This window comes from Coregonus clupeaformis, chromosome 26, assembly GCF_020615455.1.
Source record: "Coregonus clupeaformis isolate EN_2021a chromosome 26, ASM2061545v1, whole genome shotgun sequence".
Taxonomy (NCBI): domain Eukaryota; kingdom Metazoa; phylum Chordata; class Actinopteri; order Salmoniformes; family Salmonidae; genus Coregonus; species Coregonus clupeaformis.
In genome coordinates, this window is record NC_059217.1 from 48907798 (window position 1) to 48929155 (window position 21358).

Genomic DNA, 21358 nt, shown 5'->3' on the forward strand with positions numbered 1-21358 from the left:
GGAGGTTCACAGGTTTTTTCGTGTCCTTTTTTTCTTTAAAAGATGAAACTGCATGTACATATGAAATAGTGACTGAGTTGAAACTCCCATGAATTCTTTCATATCTGAAATTGCTGTACATTTTATGAGTAATAAAATAAGAAATGGTTATGTTATTTAATAATGAACTATGGGTTATCTGTTTTATGTGACAACCGCAGTATCAATTTCTAGGTGACAGTGGTGCTAATCCCAAAAGAAAGGCTACATACAAAAAGGAACAAAAAGTCTATTGCAAAGTGATGAATATTGCATGTACCTTGGCCTAACGGTGTGGGTTATGTATTTTATTTTTCATGGCGTCCTCAACATTACAGTTTTAAGGGCAACAATAGCCTACATTTGTTTACAACTCGCAGGGATTTCCATACGTGAGCTTTCAACAACACAGAGTGTTGCATCAGCACGCAGATCGAAAGTGCGTCAAATCTGTACAGCATTATTCACGTCATCACTGATAAGCGTTGAAACCGATCAAAAACCGCTGGAAGTGCTGGAATTGCGTTTGTTTTCGCTTTGGATGCGCGTTCATTTTGGCGACGAAATGTGCTGATTTTGCAAGGAGATGGAGAATAAAGTTCAGGTAACATATTATATATTTTTAAATCTTCAATTATATTAATTACTGTGGAATATTTATATTTTTATTTTTAATAATTACAATTAATTCTGTTAATATTGTTTAACAAATGAAATAATGTGCTATTCATGCTGTAATATCAAACTAGAAAGTATATGGCCGAGGGAGTCATGAGAGTTGGCTAAAGGTACAGTGGGTCAAATGGGGGTCAAAGGTTATGACAGCACCTTCATAAATTCGTCCAAAATGGCACCCTATTCCCTATGTAGGCTAGTGTACTACTTTTGACCAGGGCCACTTAGAAGGGTTGGCTGGCGTCCCGAAAATGATGCTCGCGCATCGATGGCGGAAGTCGTGTATCTTGTTATGATTCTGTACCTCAGCTAACAACAAGCTGCCATGTGGGGATCGTGGCTCTATGGCATATTTCGCTCGTTGTATGGTGTTATTGATACCATGTCTTGTTTTGTGTTTTGACTGATATCATGTCTATACAATGACTAAAATTCGCTACCTAGCTAACCAACAACAACTGTAACAATGTATTTGAGACGAGTTCATTGTTCAAATGTATTTATGTTTGCATTAAACATTTAGAGACTAAATATAGTTTACATGTTGTCTAAGTCAAACCCTGTCTATTTTGCCCCATAGTTGCATGCCAGTTTTGTTGCTAAACAACCAACCCCTCTATAAAGTGTTACAGTGGAGTGTGATAATACCCATAAAACCTAAGCGGTCAAACAGGAAATGGTTCCAATCGTTTTTCCACCATTAATTTTTTCCCATAGGCGATTTGGAAACACATAAAATATTTTATTTTATTTATTTTTTTATTTTATTTCACCTTTATTTAACCAGGTAAGCCAGTTGAGAACAGGTTCTCATTTACAACTGCGACCTGGCCAAGATAAAACAAAGTAGTGCAATAAAAACAACACAGATCACATATGGGGTTAAAAAAACATAAAGTCAGAAATACAACAGAAAATATATATACAGTGTGTGCAAATGTAGCAAGTTATGGAGGTAAGGCAATAAATAGGCTATAGTGCAGAATAATTACAATAGTAATTACACACTGGAATGCTAGATGTGCAAGAGATTATGTGCAGAATAGAGCTACTGGGGTGCAAAAGAGCAAAATAAATAACAATATAGGGATGAGGTAGTTGGGTGGGCTAATTTCAGATGGGCTGTGTACAGGTGCAGTGATCGGTAAGGTGCTCTGACAGCTGATGCTTAAAGATTATTGAGGGAGATAAGAGTCTCCAACTTCAGAGATTTTTACAATTCGTTCAGTCATTTGGCAGCTTGAGAACTGGAAGGAATGGCGGCCAAAGGAGGTGTTGGCTTCGGGAATGACCAGTGAGATATACCTGCTGGAGCGCGGACTACGGGTGGGCTGCTGCTATGGTGACCAATGAGCTAAGATAAAGGCGGGGATTTGCCTAGCAGTGATTTATAGATGGCCTGGAGCCAGTGGGTTTTGACGGCTTGAACATGTAGTGAGGACCAGCCAACAAAGCGTACAGGTCACAGTGGTGTGTTAGTGTATGGGGCTTTGGAGACAAAACGGATGGCACTGTGATAGACTACATCCAATTTGCTGAGTAAAGTGTTGAGGCTATTTTGTAAATGACTTTATCGCGAAGTCAAGGATCGGTAGGATAGTCAGATTTACGAGAGGCATGTTTGGCAGCATGAGTGAAGGAGGCTTTGTTGCGAAATAGGAAGCCGATTCTAGATTTAACTTTGGATTGGAGATTCTTTATGTGAGTCTGGAAGTTGAGTTTAGTCTAACCAGACACCTAGATATTTATTAGTTGTCCACATACTCTAGGTCAGGCCAGTAGAGAGTGGTGATTCTAGTCGGGTGAAGGGTGCTAGCAGCGTTACGATTGAAAAGCATGCATTTGAACTTTACTAGTGTTTAAGAGCAGTTGAAGGCTACTGAAGAAGTTGTTGTATGGCATTGAAGCTCGTTTGGAGGTTTTGTTAACACAGTGTCCAATGAAGGGCCAGATGTATACAAAATGGTGTCGTCTGCGTAGAGGTGGATCTGAGTCACCACAGTTGAGAACAAGTTCTCATTTACAACTGCGACCTGGCCAAGATAAAGCATAGCAGTGCGATAAAAACAACAACACAGAGTTACATATGGGGTAAAACAAAACAAAAATCAAAAAAAATACAACAGAAATACAATTAATATACAGTGTGCAAATTTAGCAAGTTATGGAGGTAAGGCAATAAAATAGGCTATAGTGCAAAATAATTACAATTTAGTATTAACACTGGAATGATGTGCAAGAGATGATGTGCAAATAGAGATACTGGGGTACAGATGAGCAAAATAAATAACAATATAGGGATGAGGTAGTTGGGCGGGCTAATTTCAGATGGGCTGTGTACAGGTGCAGTGATCGGTAAGGTGCTCTGACAACTGATGCCTAAAGTTAGTGAGGGAGATAAGCGTCTCCAGCTTCAGAGATTTTTGCAGTTTGTTCCAGTCATTGGCAGCAGAGAACTGGAAGGAATTGCGGCCAAAGGAGGTGTTGGCTTTGGGGATGACCAGTGAGATATACCCGCTGGAGCGCAGACTACGGGTGGGTGTTGCTATGGTGACCAATGAGCTAAGATAAGGCGGGGATTTGCCTAGCAGTGATTTATAGATGGCCTGGAGCCAGTGGGTTTGGCGACGAATATGTAGTGAGGACCAGCCAACAAGAGCGTACAGGTCACAGTGGTGGGTATTATATGGGGCTTTGGAGACAAAACGGATGGCACTGTGATAGACAACATCCAATTTGCTGAGTAGAGTGTTGGAGGCTATTTTGTAAATGACATCGCCGAAGTCAAGGATCGGTAGGATAGTCAGTTTTACAAGGGCATGTTTGGCAGCATGAGTGAAGGAGGCTTTGTTGCGAAATAGGAAACCGATTCTAGATTTAACTTTGGATTGGAGATTCTTAATGTGAGTCTGGAAGGAGAGTTTACAGTCTAACCAGACACCTAGATATTTGTAGTTGTCCACGTACTCTAGGTCAGACCCGTCTAGAGTAGTGATTCTAGTCGGGTGGGCGGGTGCAAGCAGCGTTCGGTTGAAGAGCATGCATTTTGTTTTACTAGTGTTTAAGAGCAGTTGGAGGCTACTGAAGGAGTGTTGTATGGAATTGAAGCTCGTTTGGAGGTTTGTTAACACAGTGTCCAATGAAGGGCCAGATGTATACAAAATGGTGTCGTCTGCGTAGAGGTGGATCTGAGAGTCACCAGCAGCAAGAGCGACGTCATTGATATACACAGAGAAAAGAGTTGGCCCAAGAATTGAACCCTGTGGCACCCCCATAGAGACTGCCATAGGTCCAGACAACAGGCCCTCCGATTTGACACATTGAACTCTATCTGAGAAGTAGTTGGTGAACCAGGCGAGGCAGTCATTAGAGAAACCAAGGCTATTTAGTCTGCCAATAAGAATGCGGTGGTTGACAGAGTCGAAAGCCTTGGCCAGGTCAATGAAAACGGCTGCACAGTACTGTCTATTATCGATCGCGGTTATAATATCATTTAGGACCTTGAGCGTGGCTGAAGTGCACCCATGACCAGCTCGGAAACCGGATTGCATAGCAGAGAAGGTACAGTGGGATTCGAAATGGTTGGTGATCTGTTTGTTGACTTGGCTTTCAAAAACTTTTGAAAGGCAGGGCAGGATGGATATGGGTCTGTAACAGTTTGGATCTAGAGTGTCACCCCCTTTGAAGAGGGGGGATGACCGCGGCAGCTTTCCAATCTCTGGGGATCTCAGACGTTACGAAAGAGAGGTTGAACAGGCTAGTAATAGGGGTTGCGACAATTTCGGCGGCTAGTTTTAGAAAGAAAGGGTCCAGATTGTCTAGTCCAGATGATTTGTAGGGGTCCAGATTTTGCAGCTCTTTTAGAACATCAGCTGTCTGGATTTGTGTGAAGGAGAAGCGGGGGGGCATGGGCAAGTTGCAGCGGAGGGTGCAGAGCTGGTGGCCGGGGTAGTGGTAGCCAGGTGGAAAGCATGGCCAGCCGTAGCAAAATGCTTGTTGAAATTCTCGATTATTGTAGATTTATCGGTGGTGATAGTGTTTCCTAGCCTCAGTGCAGTGGGCAGCTGGGAGGAAGTGCTCTTATTTTCCATGGACTTTACAGTGTCCCAAAACTTTTTGGAGTTAGTGCTACAGGATGCAAATTTCTGTTTGAAAAAGTTAGCCTTTGCTTTCCTAACTGCTTGTGTATATTGGTTCCTAACTTCCCTGAAAAGTTGCATATCCCGGGGGCTATTTGATGCTAATGCAGTACGCCACAGGATGTTTTTGTGCTGGTCAAGGGCAGTCAAGTCTGAGGAGAACCAGGGGCTATATCTGTTCTTAGTTCTGTATTTTTTGAATGGGGCATGTCTATTTAAGATTGAGAGGAAATTACTTTTAAAGAACAACCAGGCATCCTCTACTGACGGAATGAGATCTATATCCATCCAGGATACCTGGGCCAGGTCAATTAGGAAGGCCTGCTCGCTGAAGTGTTTTTGGGAGCGTTTGACGATTCCCTTGCAGACTATCTTTTTTCACTGACAAACACCGACCAGTTGTGCATTCCGAGATCCTTTTGTTATTTGCCTGTTTGTGGCCGCCTGTGAGCTTGCGTGATTCTTGCAATTTTCTTTCAACCTCTCATCAACTAGCTGTTTTTGCAGAATGTCAAAAATAGGATAGTTATTCACTACTCATACTAACTGTTATTTCCATTATCTGAAGTAATTTATTCATCAACTGGTTATTACAAAGCAGCATGACATGCAGGCGCTAAAGGTTTGTCAGAAGTGGGATTCGAACCCACGCCTCCAGGGGAGACTGCGACCTGAACGCAGCGCCTTAGACCGCTCGGCCATCCTGACTACATACAATTTAGTTGGGTATCGGGATGAACAGTATCGGTTAAAAGTAGGATTAGGTTTGCTGGTGCTAGTGTCTTCAGAATATGTGTCTGGAAGTACCGACAACCGTCAGGGTAAGAGTGCCAACAGGTCCACATGTCAAAATGGGGGAAATCTTAGCAAATGGCTTAGTGGTGATTCATGAGAATCGTTTTGTTGTTGTTTTTTAGGGTTTATCAAGGGATCTTACCTGTAACCTGTGGCTTGACTTTCAATGCGGCGAGTTCCGATTCCCTTGCAGACTATCTTTTTCACTGATAAACACCGACCAGTTGTGCATTCCGAGATCCTTTTGTTATTTGCCTGTTTGTGGCCGCCTGTGAGCTTGCGTGATTCTTGCAATTTTCTTTCAACCTCTCATCAACTAGCTGTTTTTGCAGAATGTCAAAAATAGGATAGTTATTCACTACTCATACTAACTGTTATTTCCATTATCTGAAGTAATTTATTCATCAACTGGTTATTACAAAGCAGCATGACATGCAGGCGCTAAAGGTTTGTCAGAAGTGGGATTCGAACCCACGCCTCCAGGGGAGACTGCGACCTGAACGCAGCGCCTTAGACCGCTCGGCCATCCTGACTACATACAATTTAGTTGGGTATCGGGATGAACAGTATCGGTTAAAAGTAGGATTAGGTTTGCTGGTGCTAGTGTCTTCAGAATATGTGTCTGGAAGTATCGACAACCGTCAGGGTAAGAGTGCCAACAGGTCCACATGTCAAAATGGGGGAAATCTTAGCAAATGGCTTAGTGGTGATTCATGAGAATCGTTTTTTTTTTTTTTTTAGGGTTTATCAAGGGATCTTACCTGTAAACTGGGCTTGACTTTCAATGCGGCGAGTTCCGATTCCCTTGCAGACTATCTTTTTTCACTGACAAACACCGACCAGTTGTGCATTCCGAGATCCTTTTGTTATTTGCCTGTTTGTGGCCGCCTGTGAGCTTGCGTGATTCTTGCAATTTTCTTTCAACCTCTCATCAACTAGCTGTTTTTGCAGAATGTCAAAAATAGGATAGTTATTCACTACTCATACTAACTGTTATTTCCATTATCTGAAGTAATTTATTCATCAACTGGTTATTACAAAGCAGCATGACATGCAGGCGCTAAAGGTTTGTCAGAAGTGGGATTCGAACCCACGCCTCCAGGGGAGACTGCGACCTGAACGCAGCGCCTTAGACCGCTCGGCCATCCTGACTACATACAATTTAGTTGGGTATCGGGATGAACAGTATCGGTTAAAAGTAGGATTAGGTTTGCTGGTGCTAGTGTCTTCAGAATATGTGTCTGGAAGTATCGACAACCGTCAGGGTAAGAGTGCCAACAGGTCCACATGTCAAAATGGGGGAAATCTTAGCAAATGGCTTAGTGGTGATTCATGAGAATCGTTTTGTTGTTGTTTTTTAGGGTTTATCAAGGGATCTTACCTGTAACCTGTGGCTTGACTTTCAATGCGGCGAGTTCCGATTCCCTTGCAGACTATCTTTTTTCACTGACAAACACCGACCAGTTGTGCATTCCGAGATCCTTTTGTTATTTGCCTGTTTGTGGCCGCCTGTGAGCTTGCGTGATTCTTGCAATTTTCTTTCAACCTCTCATCAACTAGCTGTTTTTGCAGAATGTCAAAAATAGGATAGTTATTCACTACTCATACTAACTGTTATTTCCATTATCTGACGTAATTTATTCATCAACTGGTTATTACAAAGCAGCATGACATGCAGGCGCTAAAGGTTTGTCAGAAGTGGGATTCGAACCCACGCCTCCAGGGGAGACTGCGACCTGAATGCAGCGCCTTTGACCGCTCGGCCTGACTACGAGAAACTTAGTTGGGCGTCGGGATAAAGAGCATGCCGTAAAAGTAGACATAGTTATGACCTCCCGAGAGCTCCACAGAGACCAGTAAATGCACCATACAGACCTGCATTTTCAACATGAGATGGTCATTGGTTTTGTGTGGACCCCAAATGTTCATTCATTTTGATGGCATCTTGTGCATGTGCGTTTGAAATTATATAAGTGACAGTGTGTCGGGTAACAGTAGAAATAGGCATAGGCTACTAATAATTTTCCCTCGCTCAGCCATCACCAAAGAAAGATAAATAAATAATTTATCCTCGATTAGTCAGCCCAGGGTGCCGATACACCATCTCACCACTACGTGTCGCTAAAGGAACATGGGAACTGGTCTAATAAGCAATTAGTAGGCACAGCTTTTCTGACTTACCATAAATAACACTGATTGACGTAATTATCGTCGTATTATGTACTGCTATTTCCCCTTTCGTTCTTAAGTATGATCACTAGGCCTATCTCTAAGTTCAAATATCTGTTCAAAAAACTGTAGGAAAACTAAAATAATCACTAAAACTTGGAAACATTTCGATTCTAAATTGTGTGTGTGTGTGTTTGTGTTGTGGATTGTGGGGGGCGTGTGTGCTGTCACGGATCACATGACGCGGAATATGGTCTCCTGACTTGATTCCGTTCTCTTGACAATCGCCAGCTGTGTCTTCTAGCTCTGTTGCTACCGAAAAACTCCCGTTAAACACTTAATCGAGCACTCCAGACCCTCCCGAGCTACGGCCACACCGAATAACGGATAATGGCGGGTAAGACAGCAGGTTCATAAGGATGACAGGAATAGCCTATAACCATTAAAATGTGACAACAGTGTTGCTATATTATGTTAGGTTGTTTTATATTATTATTGTTTGATAATATTATATAAGCCTATGCTTTGGAGCTATAGCCTAATAACACGAAAATTCCAGTAGCTTTGGTTTGCCATCAATCTGCAACACAGTGATTTATATATAGTTTGGTTGGTGCGCATATTCTACGCAGTTACACAGTCCTCCCATTTATATGTAGATTGTCGTTTTATGCCGCGATGTATTTAAAGTAACGTTATCCGTGTGGGCAACAAATATGATGACATCGTGTGCTTGTTGTGTTTACCGTGCTGCAGTGTCTGTGCGGCTCGGCCATTGCTGAATTCCAACTCTCTCATCCATCCCAAAGTGTGCACTTGTTCACTCTGCGTAGTGATATATCAAACACGCATTTTTGCTATGTGCCTATGTAATCTACAATATGTACCCGAGATCTCATACGTAGTGGTGATTTTATTTTTTAAGGATTAAAAACATCACTCGTTTTAAACACGACGCGTTTCTTGTCTGTATGGTCAATCTCACAAGTGGAAACGGCCCGTGCAGAACTGCCTTTGACATTTCCACCACAAGTTCACATATGGTAGTTATATTACAGTGTGTAAACTATAGGGCTATTCTCTGGTAGGGACGGGTAGAGGTTATATGGTTACCCTAGCTGTAGTCCTATAGACCATTTGATATGATGTATCGATATAAGCCATGTAGAGAGGGTGCAGGTGCCAAATAACTAGTCAAATACATGGTTGTGTATGTGTGTTATAATACTCTGTGTGTGTGATCAGACCAAGCATATGTGACTCTGGCCACGAATGACAACTATGCTAAAGGAGCGATGGTTCTGGGGAGGTCGCTACGCAAAAATAACACAACCAAACAACTGGTGGTTCTGATTGGACCGCACGTAGCAGAGCCCTGCAGGTAACACACAACCACGCTCGCACTCATACATACTCACACACACACACACCATTATCCATGTTCAGTGTTTGACACACCAATGGCCTTGTCTCTGTTAATTTTGTATTGGCCAAGCCTGAGTACACCTGAGCAGGTAACACACAACTCAAACTGTGTGCGTGTGTGTGTGTGTGTGTGTGTGTGTGTGTGTTGCAGGGCCGTGCTGAGGAGCATCTACGACGAGGTGAGTGTGGTGGAAATCTTGGACTCTGGGGACACGGTCCACCTGGCCCTGATGAAGAGACCGGACCTGGGAGTGACTTTCACCAAGTTACACTGCTGGACACTCACACACTACACCAAGTGTGTGTTTATGGACGCAGACACACTGGTGAGCACTCACACTCCTTACTCAGTACAAATTACAGCAAATATGTGTTCAGGGCTCAGTATTGTGTGTGTGTGTACGCAGGTGTTGTCCAACATTGATGAGCTGTTTGAGAGGGAGGAGTTATCTGCGGCGCCTGATCCTGGTTGGCCAGACTGTTTCAACTCAGGCGTGTTCGTCTTTATACCGTCCAATGAAACATACCGCAGCCTTATGACACACTGCACTGAGAACGGCAGCTTTGACGGTGAGTCAGTTCTGTGTGTTTTTATTTATTTATTCATCCATGTGAGTCCCATTTGAGATATGAATGTGTTTTTCAAGGAAGCGCTGGACAACAGCAAGCAGCAGCAGCTGCAGTACAGAATAAAATACATGGTACAAAGTGTGTGTGTCCGGGGTGGCGCAATACACGCTATATCGCCTATGGATTTTCCTTGAACTCTGCTGCCAACAAGCTCCTATAGATCCTAAAATACCTGTCATGTTCTCGTCTAACCTCTCCCCCTCCCCACTCTCTCTCTCTCTCTCTCTCCTCTCTCTTTTCTTCTCTCAATTAAATTCAATAGACTTTATTGACATGGCAAGTTAAATTACTTACATTGTCAAAGTATACATATAACAAAAATGGTGGGACCAACAGCAATAATAATAGTAGTAGTGGAAATGGGATTACCATTAACAGCAACTGCAACAACAATATTAATGAGAATAACAATACATTAAAGCAATAGTAGTCAACCAGTCTCAACATGACTGTGAAGACACATACAGTGAGGGAAAAAAGTATTTGATCCCCTGCTGATTTTGTACGTTTGCCCACTGACAAAGAAATGATCAGTCTATAATTTTAATGGTAGGTTTATTTGAACAGTGAGAGACAGAATAACAACAAAAAAATCCAGAAAAACGCATGTCAAAAATGTTATAAATTGATTTGCATTTTAATGAGGGAAATAAGTATTTGACCCCCTCTCAATCAGAAAGATTTCTGGCTCCCAGGTGTCTTTCATACAGGTAACTCTTAAAGGGAGTGCTCCTAATCTCAGTTTGTTACCTGTATAAAAGACACCTGTCCACAGAAGCAATCAATCAATCAGATTCCAAACTCTCCACCATGGCCAAGACCAAAGAGCTCTCCAAGGATGTCAGGCACAAGATTGTAGACCTACACAAGGCTGGAATGGGCTACAAGACCATCGCCAAGCAGCTTGGTGAGAAGGTGACAACAGTTGGTGCAATTATTCGCAAATGGAAGAAACACAAAAGAACTGTCAATCTCCATCGGCCTGGGGCTCCATGCAAGATCTCACCTCGTGGAGTTGCAATGATCATGAGAACGGTGAGGAATCAGCCCAGACCTACACGGGAGGATCTTGTCAGTGATCTCAAGGCAGCTGGAACCATAGTCACCAAGAAAACAATTGGTAACACACTACGCCGTGAAGGACTGAAATCCTGCAGCGCCCGCACGGTCCTTCTGCTCAAGTAAGCACATACAGGGCCATCTGAAGTTTGCCAATGAACATCTGAATGATTCAGAGGAGAACTGGGTGAAAGTGTTGTGGTCAGATGAGACCAAAATCGAGCTCTTTGGCATCAACTCAACTCGCCGTGTTTGGAGGAGGAGGAATGCTGCCTATGACCCCAAGAACACCATCTCCACCGTCAAACATGGAGGTGGAAACATTATGCTTTGGGGGTGTTTTACTGCTAAGGGGACAGGACAACTTCACCGCATCAAAGGGACGATGGACGGGGCCATATACCGTCAAATCTTGGGTGAGAACCTCCTTCCCTCAGCCAGGGCATTGAAAATGGGTCGTGGATGGGTATTCCAGCATGACAATGACCCAAAACACACGGCCAAGGCAACAAAGGAGTGGCTCAAGAAGAAGCACATTAAGGTCCTGGAGTGGCCTAGCCAGTCTCCAGACCTTAATCCCATAGAAAATCTGTGGAGGGAGCTGAAGGTTTGAGTTGCCAAACGTCAACCTCAAAACCTTAATGACTTGGAGAAGATCTGCAAAGAGGAGTGGAACAAAATCCCTCCTGAGATGTGTGCAAACCTGGTGGCCAACTACAAGAAACGTCTGACCTCTGTGATTGCCATCAAGGGTTTTGCCACCAAGTACTAAGTCATGTTTTGCAGTGGGGTCAAATACTTATTTCCCTCATTAAAATGCAAATCAATTTATAACATTTTTTACATGTGTTTTTCTGGATTTTTTGTTGTTATTCTGTCTCTCACTGTTCAAATAAACCTACCATTAAAATTATAGACTGATCATTCCTTTGTCAGTGGGCAAACGTATAAAATCAGCAGGGGATCAAATACTTTTTTCCCTCACTGTAGATGGTTGTAAAATTTGATGGCTCTTTTTTCTAATCGAATAAGGAGGGGGTATTGGCCCAATTCTGATCTAAATGTTATTTGGAGTTTTTCTTTGCACTTGCAATACAGTCTTGCAAAACTCTGCATGCAGTATTTTGATTGGATGTTTGTCCCATTTGGTAAATTCAGTATTAGAGAGCGGACCCCAAACTTCGCTGCCATATAGAGCAATTGGTTCTATAACTGATTGGAACATTTTGAGCCAGATTCTAATTGGAATTTCGATTTTAATATTCCTTTTAATTGCATAGAATGCTCTTCTTGCTTTGTCTCTCAGCTCATTCACAGCCATCTGAAAGCTTCCTGTGTTGCTGATATTTAGTCCTAGATACGTGTAATGCTTTGTTCTAATAGAACTGTGTCCAAATAGAATTTATATTTGCATCCTGATTTCCGGACCTTTTTTGGAATATCATTATATTCGTTTTTCTTAGATTAACGGTCAGGGCCCAGGTCTGGCAGAACCTGTGCAGATGATCTAGATGCTGCTGTAACCCCTCCTTAGTGGGAGACAGTAGCACCAGGTCATCTGCATACAGAAGACACTTGATTTCAGTGTTGTGTAGGGTGAGACCAGGTGCTGCCGATTCTTCTAATGTTTTTGCCAATTCATTAATGTAGATGTTAAATAGTGTTGGACTTATTGGCAGCCCTGTTTCACTCCACGTCCCTGAGAGAAGAAGTCTGTTTGCTTGTTGCCGATTTTAACCACATTTGTTTAGTTGATTTAATAACCTCATATGTTTTCCCTCCAATACCACTTTCTATTAGTTTGTAAAAAAGACCTTTGTGCCAAATTGAATCAAATGCTTTCTTGAAGCCTACAAAACACGAATAGATTTTTCCTTTTGTTTTGGTTTACTTGTTTGTCAATTAGAGTGTGGAGGGTGTAAATGTGGTCTGTTGTATGATACGTTTTTACAAATCCAATCTGGCTTCTGCTTAGGACGTTGTGTTCATCAAGGAAATTATGTAGTCTGCTGTTTATGATACGCAAATTCCTCTGTAATTATTTGGGTCAAATGTGTCTCCATTTTTATAAATTGGTGTGATCAATCCTTGGTTCCAAATATCGGGGAAAAAACTTGCAGTTATGATAATGTTGAAGAGTTTGAGTATAGCCAATTTGAATTTGTGGTCTGTATATTTGATCATTTCATTTAAAATACCATCAGCACCACAGGCCTTTTTGGGTTGGAGAGTGCAAAGTCTTTCCAATAATTCTTGTTCTGTAATTGGGGTATCCACAGGATTCTGATATTCTTTGACTGCTGATTCAAGGATTTGTAATTTTTCTTGTATATCTTGTTGTTCTGGGCTCTTTGTTATATTGCTGTAGAGATTTGCACAGTGATTTCTCCACATATCCCCATTTTGGATAGCCAATTTCTCATTATGAGGTTTGTTTAATTTATTCAAATTCTCCCAGAAGTGGTTTGATTCTATGGATTCCTCAATTACATCCAGCTGATTTCTAATGTGCTGTTCCTTTTTTGTTCTTAGGGTGTGTTTGTATTACTTCAGTGTTTCCCCATATTGAAGGCGTATATTTTTGTTGTCTGGGTCTCTGTGTTTTTGATTAGATATATTTCTCAATTACTTTCTTAGATTTTTGCAATCATTATCAAACCATTTTTTATTATCTATTATTTTTGGTTTGCTCTTATGTTTCTTTAGATTAGCCAAGGAGGCTAATTTGTCAAATATAAAGTTTATGTTCCAAACAGCCAAATGTACACCTTCATTGCTGTAGGAGAATGTTAAGGCTAAAAAGTTGTCCAGGAGAGATTGTATTTTTTGGCTACTAATTGCTTTTTGGTAGATTTCTGTACTGTTTGCACTCCATCTATAGGCCTGTTTAGTACCATGTAATTTATTGGGCCGTGATGCTTCATGGTTGGGTTTTGCTCTTCTCAGTTACACTGTGATTTTACTGTGGTCTGAGAGAGGTGTTAGTGGGCTGACTGTGAAGGCTCTGAGAGACTCTGGGTTGAGGTCGGTGTTGAAGTAGTCTACAGTACTGCTGCCAAGGGATGAGCTGTAGGTGTACCTACCAAAAGAGTCCCCTCTTAGCCTACCATTAACTATGTACAGACCCAGTGTTCGACAGAGCTTCAGGAGCTGTACTCCATTTTAGTTTTTCACTTTGTCATAGTTGTTTCTGGGGGGGGTATGTGGGGAGGGAAAGGTTGTTGCTTCCCGGTAGATGTGTCTAGTTCTTCTGCTGTTCTAGCATTCAGGTCTCCACAGACCAGCACATTGCCTTGGGCCTGAAAGTGACTAATCTCCCCCTCTAGAATGGAGAAACTCTTCATTGAAGTAGGGTGACTCTGAGGGTGGAATGTATGTAGCACAGAGGAAGATGTTTTTATCTGTTAAGATAGCCTCCTTGTTGATTTTAAGCCAGAAGGAATTCTCCTGTTTTGATCAATTCGATTGAATTAGTTAGTTCAGATTTATACCATATTAGCATTCCCCCTGAGTCTCTGCCCTGTGTGATTCCTTTTAATTTGGTGGATGGTACGATTATCTCCCTATATCCTAGTGGACAGCCAGTGGAAACATCACCTCTGCACCATGTTTCCTGTAGTACTACAATATCAACATCATCAATTTCTTTAAGGAAGTCTGGGTTTCTGCTCTTTAGCCCAAAAGCAGAGGACTTCAATCCTTGTAAATTCCAACATGCAACGTAAAAATATTTCATAACTGTTTTTTCTTTACCTTCAAAATGAGATGAACACTCACAATCCAACAAGAACTATTAAAATAGGATGTTTCAATTAACGTAAACTCTTATTATGCAAATGTAATTTGTTTATCATTTAAGATAGTATTTGTGTCATGCCACTTGGGTGGATGTAGTGTGAGGATGGTGGAGTTCTTGTGCTCATCTTACCATGACCCACGGCCTATCACATGTGAGCATAGTAGATTCAGCATTTGTTTGATGTCACTCATTTCGTTGGTGGGAGCTGAGCCAGTTGCTCCTCTCACAGCTTGTGCATAGCTCTGCCTGCCGGGCTGTGGCTCCTCCAAGGGTGGGGGGGGTCTGAAGCTGGGCTGGGGTGGTCTGTGCTGCGCTGGCTGTGGTGGGCATTGAGATTGGTGGTGCTGTGGTCGTGGCTGTGGGGTCCAGGGTGCTGGTCCGGGGTGTTGTCTCGGTGATCTCGGGGGGGGTGGAGATGGCTCCGCTGTTCTTGGGTGGAGAGGTCGAGATGCGGTTTAAAGCGACATCCTTGAGAGTCTTAGCAAGGATGGGGACTGTCTCCCTGTACAGGTGAACATGGTCATAGAGACAGTCCAGATCGAGGGTGGGATGGTGGACCAGGTGTACATTGGGTCGCAGGGCACAGTCCCGGGAGAGGCTGGCGTTTTATTCTTTGGATTGTGGCAGGGTGGAAGTCCTTCCTCTGTAGAAGGGTTGACACCACGATCCTTGAGTTGGGGAATATTGCGGAGGCCTTCTCAACCACTCCCCGTAGTGAAGTCGCCATCCTCTCCTGCTGAGCACGCAGGTCGTTGCTTCCGGTGTGTATGATTATGTGGCTTGGTGACCCGAGCTGGGCCTTATCAAGCAGCGCCATGGCACTCTTGAGTTGTTGGGCACCACACCTTTCTCGTTTTGTGTCTAGGGAAAAGTGTATTCTCCTGAACAAACTTCCCATTTGAGTCCATCAACAGGACAATCTCACCCAGTGTTTCTTCTGGACTGGAGTGGGTAGAGTTGGGGCTGGTGGGTGTTGGAGCTGGGGTGTGGCTGGTCTGTGTGAGTGCCGCTGTCAGTGGGAGGCTGTTCTGTGGGCTGGGGGAGGCGTGCAGCCGGCAGGGCTGGGGAGGCCTGGCTGGTTGAGGTGGGCTCCTCTGCTGTGTGAGGGCAGGTCATAGAGTGGTGATCTAGCTGCTCCTGCAGCCTGTTCTCTTTCTCTCCTGCAGCTCCTCTCTTAGTGTGGTCAGCTCGTTATTACTGCTCTGCCTGTCTTTTTGGAGCTCTCTCTCCTCCTTTGTTAGATCAGCCAGCTCTCTCTTGAGTCCGTCTCTCTCTTGCTGAACTTCTTTCAGCTGTGTTGCAAGGCTGCTGTCCTGCTCTGTCCGCACCTTGGTTAGGAGCTCCTCTAAGGTGTGGATGTCTGGTTGCTGTTTGCTCTCACTCTCCCTGAGCAGGACCACCTCCCCCTCCAGTTTGGTGAACTGATCCCTCATGGCAGCCATGGTGGTGAGGAGGGCCTGAGCCTGCTCTGCACTGAGGGGGTCGCTCTCCTCCTGGGGCGTGTCCTCCACTATGGTGGGAAGAGGTGCTGGATGTGCCTTTTTGGGTGGGAATAGTGGGGATGAGGGTGGTGCTGGTGGAGTTTGTCTTGTGGGAGGGCATGTCACTGGTGGTGTCCTTCTCTCTCTGCTCTCTCCTTAATGGTCTGAAAGTCTGTTTCAAACAGCCTAAGGTTACCTTGCACCATGACAGTCCCAGTCTTGTAGAGGTTGATTGTTATCACGGTGCTGTCAGGGTCGTCTGTCTCTGACTTTCAGCTTCCACCCATTACAGATTCCCTCTTTCTTTATGGATGGGTAGTGAGAGCAGACTGCTGAGAGCCATGCATTTGGCTGGTCAGTGAGAAAGATGAGATTACTCACATCTCTCTCTCTCTATCTCTCTATCTCTCTAGGTGGGGACCAAGGGGTTCTGAACAGTTTCTTCAATACCTGGTCAACAGCAGACATTTCCAAACACCTGCCTTTTATCTACAACCTCAGCAGCATCGCTATATACACCTATCTACCAGCCTTCAAACAGTAGGTACACACACATATATACACACACACATGCTCCAGTGTTGTGTCACAGTAGAAGTTGTTTCACACTTTAGCTCCAAATCCCTGTCACTCAACAGTGTGTGTGTCAGAGAGAGAGAGAGTGACTGATAGACACAGAGACAGAGTGACTGAGAGTGAGTGAAAGAGAGAGTAAAAGGGTGAGTGAGAGAGAGGATCTGTTTTGTTGTTTATAAGGTAAGCCAAGCCAAGGTCAGTTGAAAGGGTGTCTGGTGTTGAGTTTCAAGAGAGGAGTGGCTCAGGCCTGCCCTCAAATAACACACACTGGTACTGCCGGCAAGCCCAAACCACAGTGTAGCTTTGTCACATACATACACACTCTCCTAGTTAAGCCTAATTTATTCTATAAGTACGCAACGCACGAACGCACACTTCACACACACACACACTAAGACTTACAACCTCTGGTGTGTGTGTTTGTAGGTACGGTCGTGAGGCTAAGGTGGTCCACTTCCTGGGGAAGGTGAAGCCGTGGAACTACTCCTATGACACCCAGACCGGGAAGGTCAAAGGTCATACCCTGACCCCTGGCTTGGGTGACCTGCACCCTGACTTCCTAGTTCAGTGGTGGAACCTCTACTCCTCTGGTGTCCTACCTGCTCTCAGAGACGCATATGGAGACGCACTGTTCTGCTCTGGCTGCACTGAGGTACTGTGTGTGTGTGTGTGTGTGTGAGTTTGACTCACCCCTGGCCCATCTTCTCATAGTGGGTGTACTTCTTCTTGGGATCTCCAGGACTGACAATGGTTTCTGAATCTTGAAAGATGTATAATAACACTGGTGAGATATGTTCAGTGCCTTCGGAAAGTATTCACACCCGTTGACTTTTTCCACGTTTTGTTGTGTTACAACCTAAATTTAAAACAGATTAATTTGAGATGTTGTGTCACTGGTCTACACACAATACCCCATAATATCAAAGTGGAATGATGTTTAATTTTTTACAAATTAATAAAAAATGAAAAGTTGAAATGTCTTGAGTCAAAGTATTCAACCACTTTGTTATGGCAAGCCTAAATAAGTGACTGAACAAGTCACATAAGTTGCATGGACTCACTCTGTGTTTAACATGATTTTTGAATGACTACCTCATCTCTGTACCCCACACATACAATTTATATGTAAGGTCCCTCAGTCGAGCAGTGAATTTCAAAAACAGATTCAACCACAAAGAACAGGGAGGTTTTTAATGCCTCGCAAAGAAGGTAGATGGTTAAAAATAAACAGATTGAATATCCCTTTGAGCATGGTGAAGTTATTAATTACACTTTGGATGGTGTATCAATACACCCAGTCACTACAAAGATACAGGCGTCCTTCCTAACTCAGTTGCTGGAGAGGAAGGAAACCACTCAGGGATTTCATCATGAGAATAATGGTGACTTTAAAACAGTTACGGAGTTTAATGGCTGTGATAGGAGAAAACTGAGGATGGATCAACAACCTTGTAGTTACTCCACAATACTAACTTAATTTACAATGTGAAAAGAAGGAAGCCTGTAAAGAATAAAACATATTCCAAAACATGCATTCTGTTTGCAATAAGGCATTAAAGTAAAACTGCTAAAAATGTGTCAAATAAATTAACTTTGTCCTGAATACAAAGCGTTATGTTTGGGGCAAATCCAACACATCACTGAGTACCACGCTTCATATTTTCAAGCATGGAGGTGGCTGCATCATGTTATGGGTATGCTTGTCATCGGCAATGACTAGGGTTTTTTTTAGGATAAAAAGAAACGGAATAGAGCTAAGCACAGGCAAATCCTAAAGGGGAAACCTGGTTCAGTCTGCTTGGGATAAAAATTCACCTTTCAGCAGGACAGTAACCTAAAACACAAGGCCAAGTATACATTGGAGTTGCTTACCAAGACGACATTGAATGTTCCTGAGTGGCCTAGTTAGACAGTTTTTGACTTAAATCGGCTTGAAAATCCATGGCAAGACTTGAAAATAGCTGTCTAGCAATGATCAACAACCAACTTGACAGAGCTTAAAGAATCTTTAAAGAATTTGCAAATATTGTACAATCCAGGTGTGCAAAGCTCTTAGACTTATCCAGAAAGACTCACAGCTGTAATCGCTGCTAAAGTTGATTCTGACGTATTGACTCAGGTGTGTGAATACTTACTTGTGTAAATTAAAATATTTATGTATTTCATTTTCGATAAATTTGCTAACATTTCAAAAAACACGTTTTCACTTTGTCATTAGGGGGTATGGTGTGTAGATGGGTGAGGAAAAAATCATTTCAATCCATTTTGAATTCAGGCTGTAACAACCAAATTTGGAATAAGTCAAGGGGTATGAATACTTTCTGAAGGTTTGAGGGGACTGTTGAAGGACAGTGTGTGAGTACAGTGTGTTCAGTGTAATCGTACAGAAGTTTAAGTACAGTATTTGCTGGTTTCAGTCGCTGATGATGATGGTGTGTGTGTGTTGACCCTCTGTAGTGGCAGGTCGTTGACATGGTAACTTCTCTCCATGTCTCTCATGGATACTTTAAACAGGTAATCTAAGGGCATGTCTCAAATGCACTCTATGCCCTATGTAGTACAGTAATGATATTGCAGTAGGGTGATGATGTAGTCACCTATGTAGTACTATACTTTTGACACCCTAGTCCAACTCTAGTAACCGGCCGGCTGTGCTTATTGGAGTTGCCACGGTAACAGGAAGAAGCTGATTGGCTCTTCGCTCCCACTGACCCCGGCTCCTGCCCTTAGTTCTGTTTCTCTGTAGAGGAAGCTGCTGACCTCAGTGATGGCGACACGGTGCTCTGCTATTGGTCAACGCTTTGGGTTGAGGGGAAACGCTTCATGGCTGTCACTGTAGCCCTTGTATTAGTGAGTATTTCTCCATGTCTCAGATCGCTCATTTTGTTTGCCTCCCCTGTCTCTCCCTCCACCCCCTGTAGGATGAGGTCTGTGACAGTGTGGTTGAGATCATCCGCCCCCCGCCTCCCCCCCAGGCCCCCCAGGTGTCCAGTGAGGAGAGGAGGCAGCGATGGGAGGCGGGCCAGGCGGATTACATGGGAGCCGACTCCTTCGAAAGCATCCAGAAGAAACTAGACTGCTTCCTCAAGTAGAGGGCCAGAGGAGGGCATCCATTGGCAGGCCTGAGACACGTTATTCAGGGCGGGGATCAACTGCCAACCGACCAATCAGAAGAGAAAGCTGTAGAGCATGACGTATTGAAAAATAGTCCCATCATGGGTCTCTCTCTCTCTGTTTTCTCTCACTGTGCGTGTGTATGTCTGTGCGTGTGTATGTCTGTGCGTGTGTGCGTGCGTCTGTGTGTGGCCTGGTCCTGCAGAAACAACCCCTGCAGAGACTGGTCCATTCAGTGTTTGAACACCAGTTTACTACACTATGCAGCCCCATACCACCACCTCAGCGCAGAAGCCTTGGTCAGTAAGTAATGACTCCGTAATAAACTCACTGTGACTCTGCCTCACCAAGTCCCATCCAGACCCCATGACTCTAACAGCTCTAACCCAGTTACTCAGTCAAGCCTGATAATGATAGAGATAGGGCAGTCGTGTAACTCTTTAAAGTATTCCGAGATGCATGGGTATGAAGTATTTTAGTCTATGAAAGGGAAGAATGTTTATTTTGTTTATTATTGTGTGTGAGTGTAATATTAATAAAAGTTTGCATCCCAGTGGTTATTTTCTCTCTCTGTATGCGTGTTGTGCATGGTTGTTTCTGTATATTATGATTATTGTGAAGGAAGCACATTTCTAAAGTGTAAAACCCACCGTAGCACTTTCCTCTCCCAACTGGGAGAAGTTGTCATTTCGCCATGTCCTGTTTGTTGTCATCACATCCTGTTGGCGTCGTCACTTCCTGTTGGGTTTCATCACTTCCTGTGTAGTCTGACCAATTGCCTTACCGCCATCAGACTCTTATTACACAATTAGGCCTATCCTCATTGTCACCGTTCGCTGTTTACAGAAAACACTCCTCTGCTGCTGCCATACCCCCCCTCCACCTCTATTCCATTCAACCCTCCTACAGACTTACCTCCACGCTTCCCCTGCTCCACTCTACTCCCTCTCCTCCATCCTCAACTTGCCACTCCCCCAACTCAATTCACCCCTCCTACAGCCCCACCTTGTCAATCCCCCCCTCCACCACCATTCTGCCTCCACCCTCCAACATCCCCACCCTGATGTCTCTTCCTCTCCCTGAAGTGTGTACCTTCACTCCCTCTTGTGGATTTAAAAGGAATGGACTGGTGTGAGGAAAATCCTATCAGAAATTATTTTAACATGGTGAAACCTCGTCCATGATTAATCCAATGCTTTAACATCCATGAAGGGGACTGAGTGAGCAAGTCAAGTGCACACAGGGGTACAGTAGAGAATCATAACACACACACAGCCTATTATGATCTAGCCCACAAACGGCTCTATAGAGAAGTTTCCAAACGCTGTAAAGCCTTGTGTGTTCTGAACACACCCCAGTAGTTCTATCACTGTTTCTGTTCTCTGTAGAAGCCTAATAAAGGACTGGTGAAGAAGTCTGAATCTGTCTTTTTATTCTAGCTATGTGGCTACTACTAACACAGCCTAGCTACTAGTTCT

General features: G+C 43.5%; 1 protein-coding gene and 3 non-coding genes across 4 annotated transcripts; 1 reads left to right on the forward strand and 3 right to left on the reverse strand.

Annotated features, from left to right (window-relative positions):
* Positions 1-5457: 5457 nt before the first annotated feature.
* On the reverse strand, positions 5458-5540 carry trnal-cag. The gene has a single exon. It is a non-coding gene; the product is annotated as a tRNA-Leu (tRNA).
* Positions 5541-6077: 537 nt separating this feature from the next.
* Positions 6078-6160, reverse strand: trnal-cag. The gene has a single exon. It is a non-coding gene; the product is annotated as a tRNA-Leu (tRNA).
* Positions 6161-6696: 536 nt separating this feature from the next.
* Positions 6697-6779, reverse strand: trnal-cag. Its single transcript has one exon. It is a non-coding gene; the product is annotated as a tRNA-Leu (tRNA).
* A 1233-nt stretch (positions 6780-8012) lies between these two features.
* On the forward strand, positions 8013-21294 carry gyg1a (glycogenin 1a). Its single transcript, XM_041904338.2, has 7 exons — positions 8013-8193; positions 9042-9177; positions 9373-9547; positions 9629-9791; positions 16604-16730; positions 17193-17418; positions 19688-21294. The coding sequence occupies exons 1-7, from the start codon at positions 8187-8189 to the stop codon at positions 19856-19858; spliced, it is 1005 nt and encodes a 334-aa protein (XP_041760272.1). The 5' UTR covers positions 8013-8186; the 3' UTR covers positions 19859-21294.
* The last annotated feature ends 64 nt before the right edge of the window (positions 21295-21358 follow it).

Bases quoted from the DNA above. Each gene is read 5' to 3' on its own strand.
- gyg1a (XM_041904338.2), top strand. The intron at 9,178-9,372 runs GTAACACACAAC...TGTGTGTTGCAG, and splicing joins CACGTAGCAGAGCCCTGCAG to GGCCGTGCTGAGGAGCATCT. The intron at 16,731-17,192 runs GTAGGTACACAC...GTGTGTTTGTAG, and splicing joins TATCTACCAGCCTTCAAACA to GTACGGTCGTGAGGCTAAGG.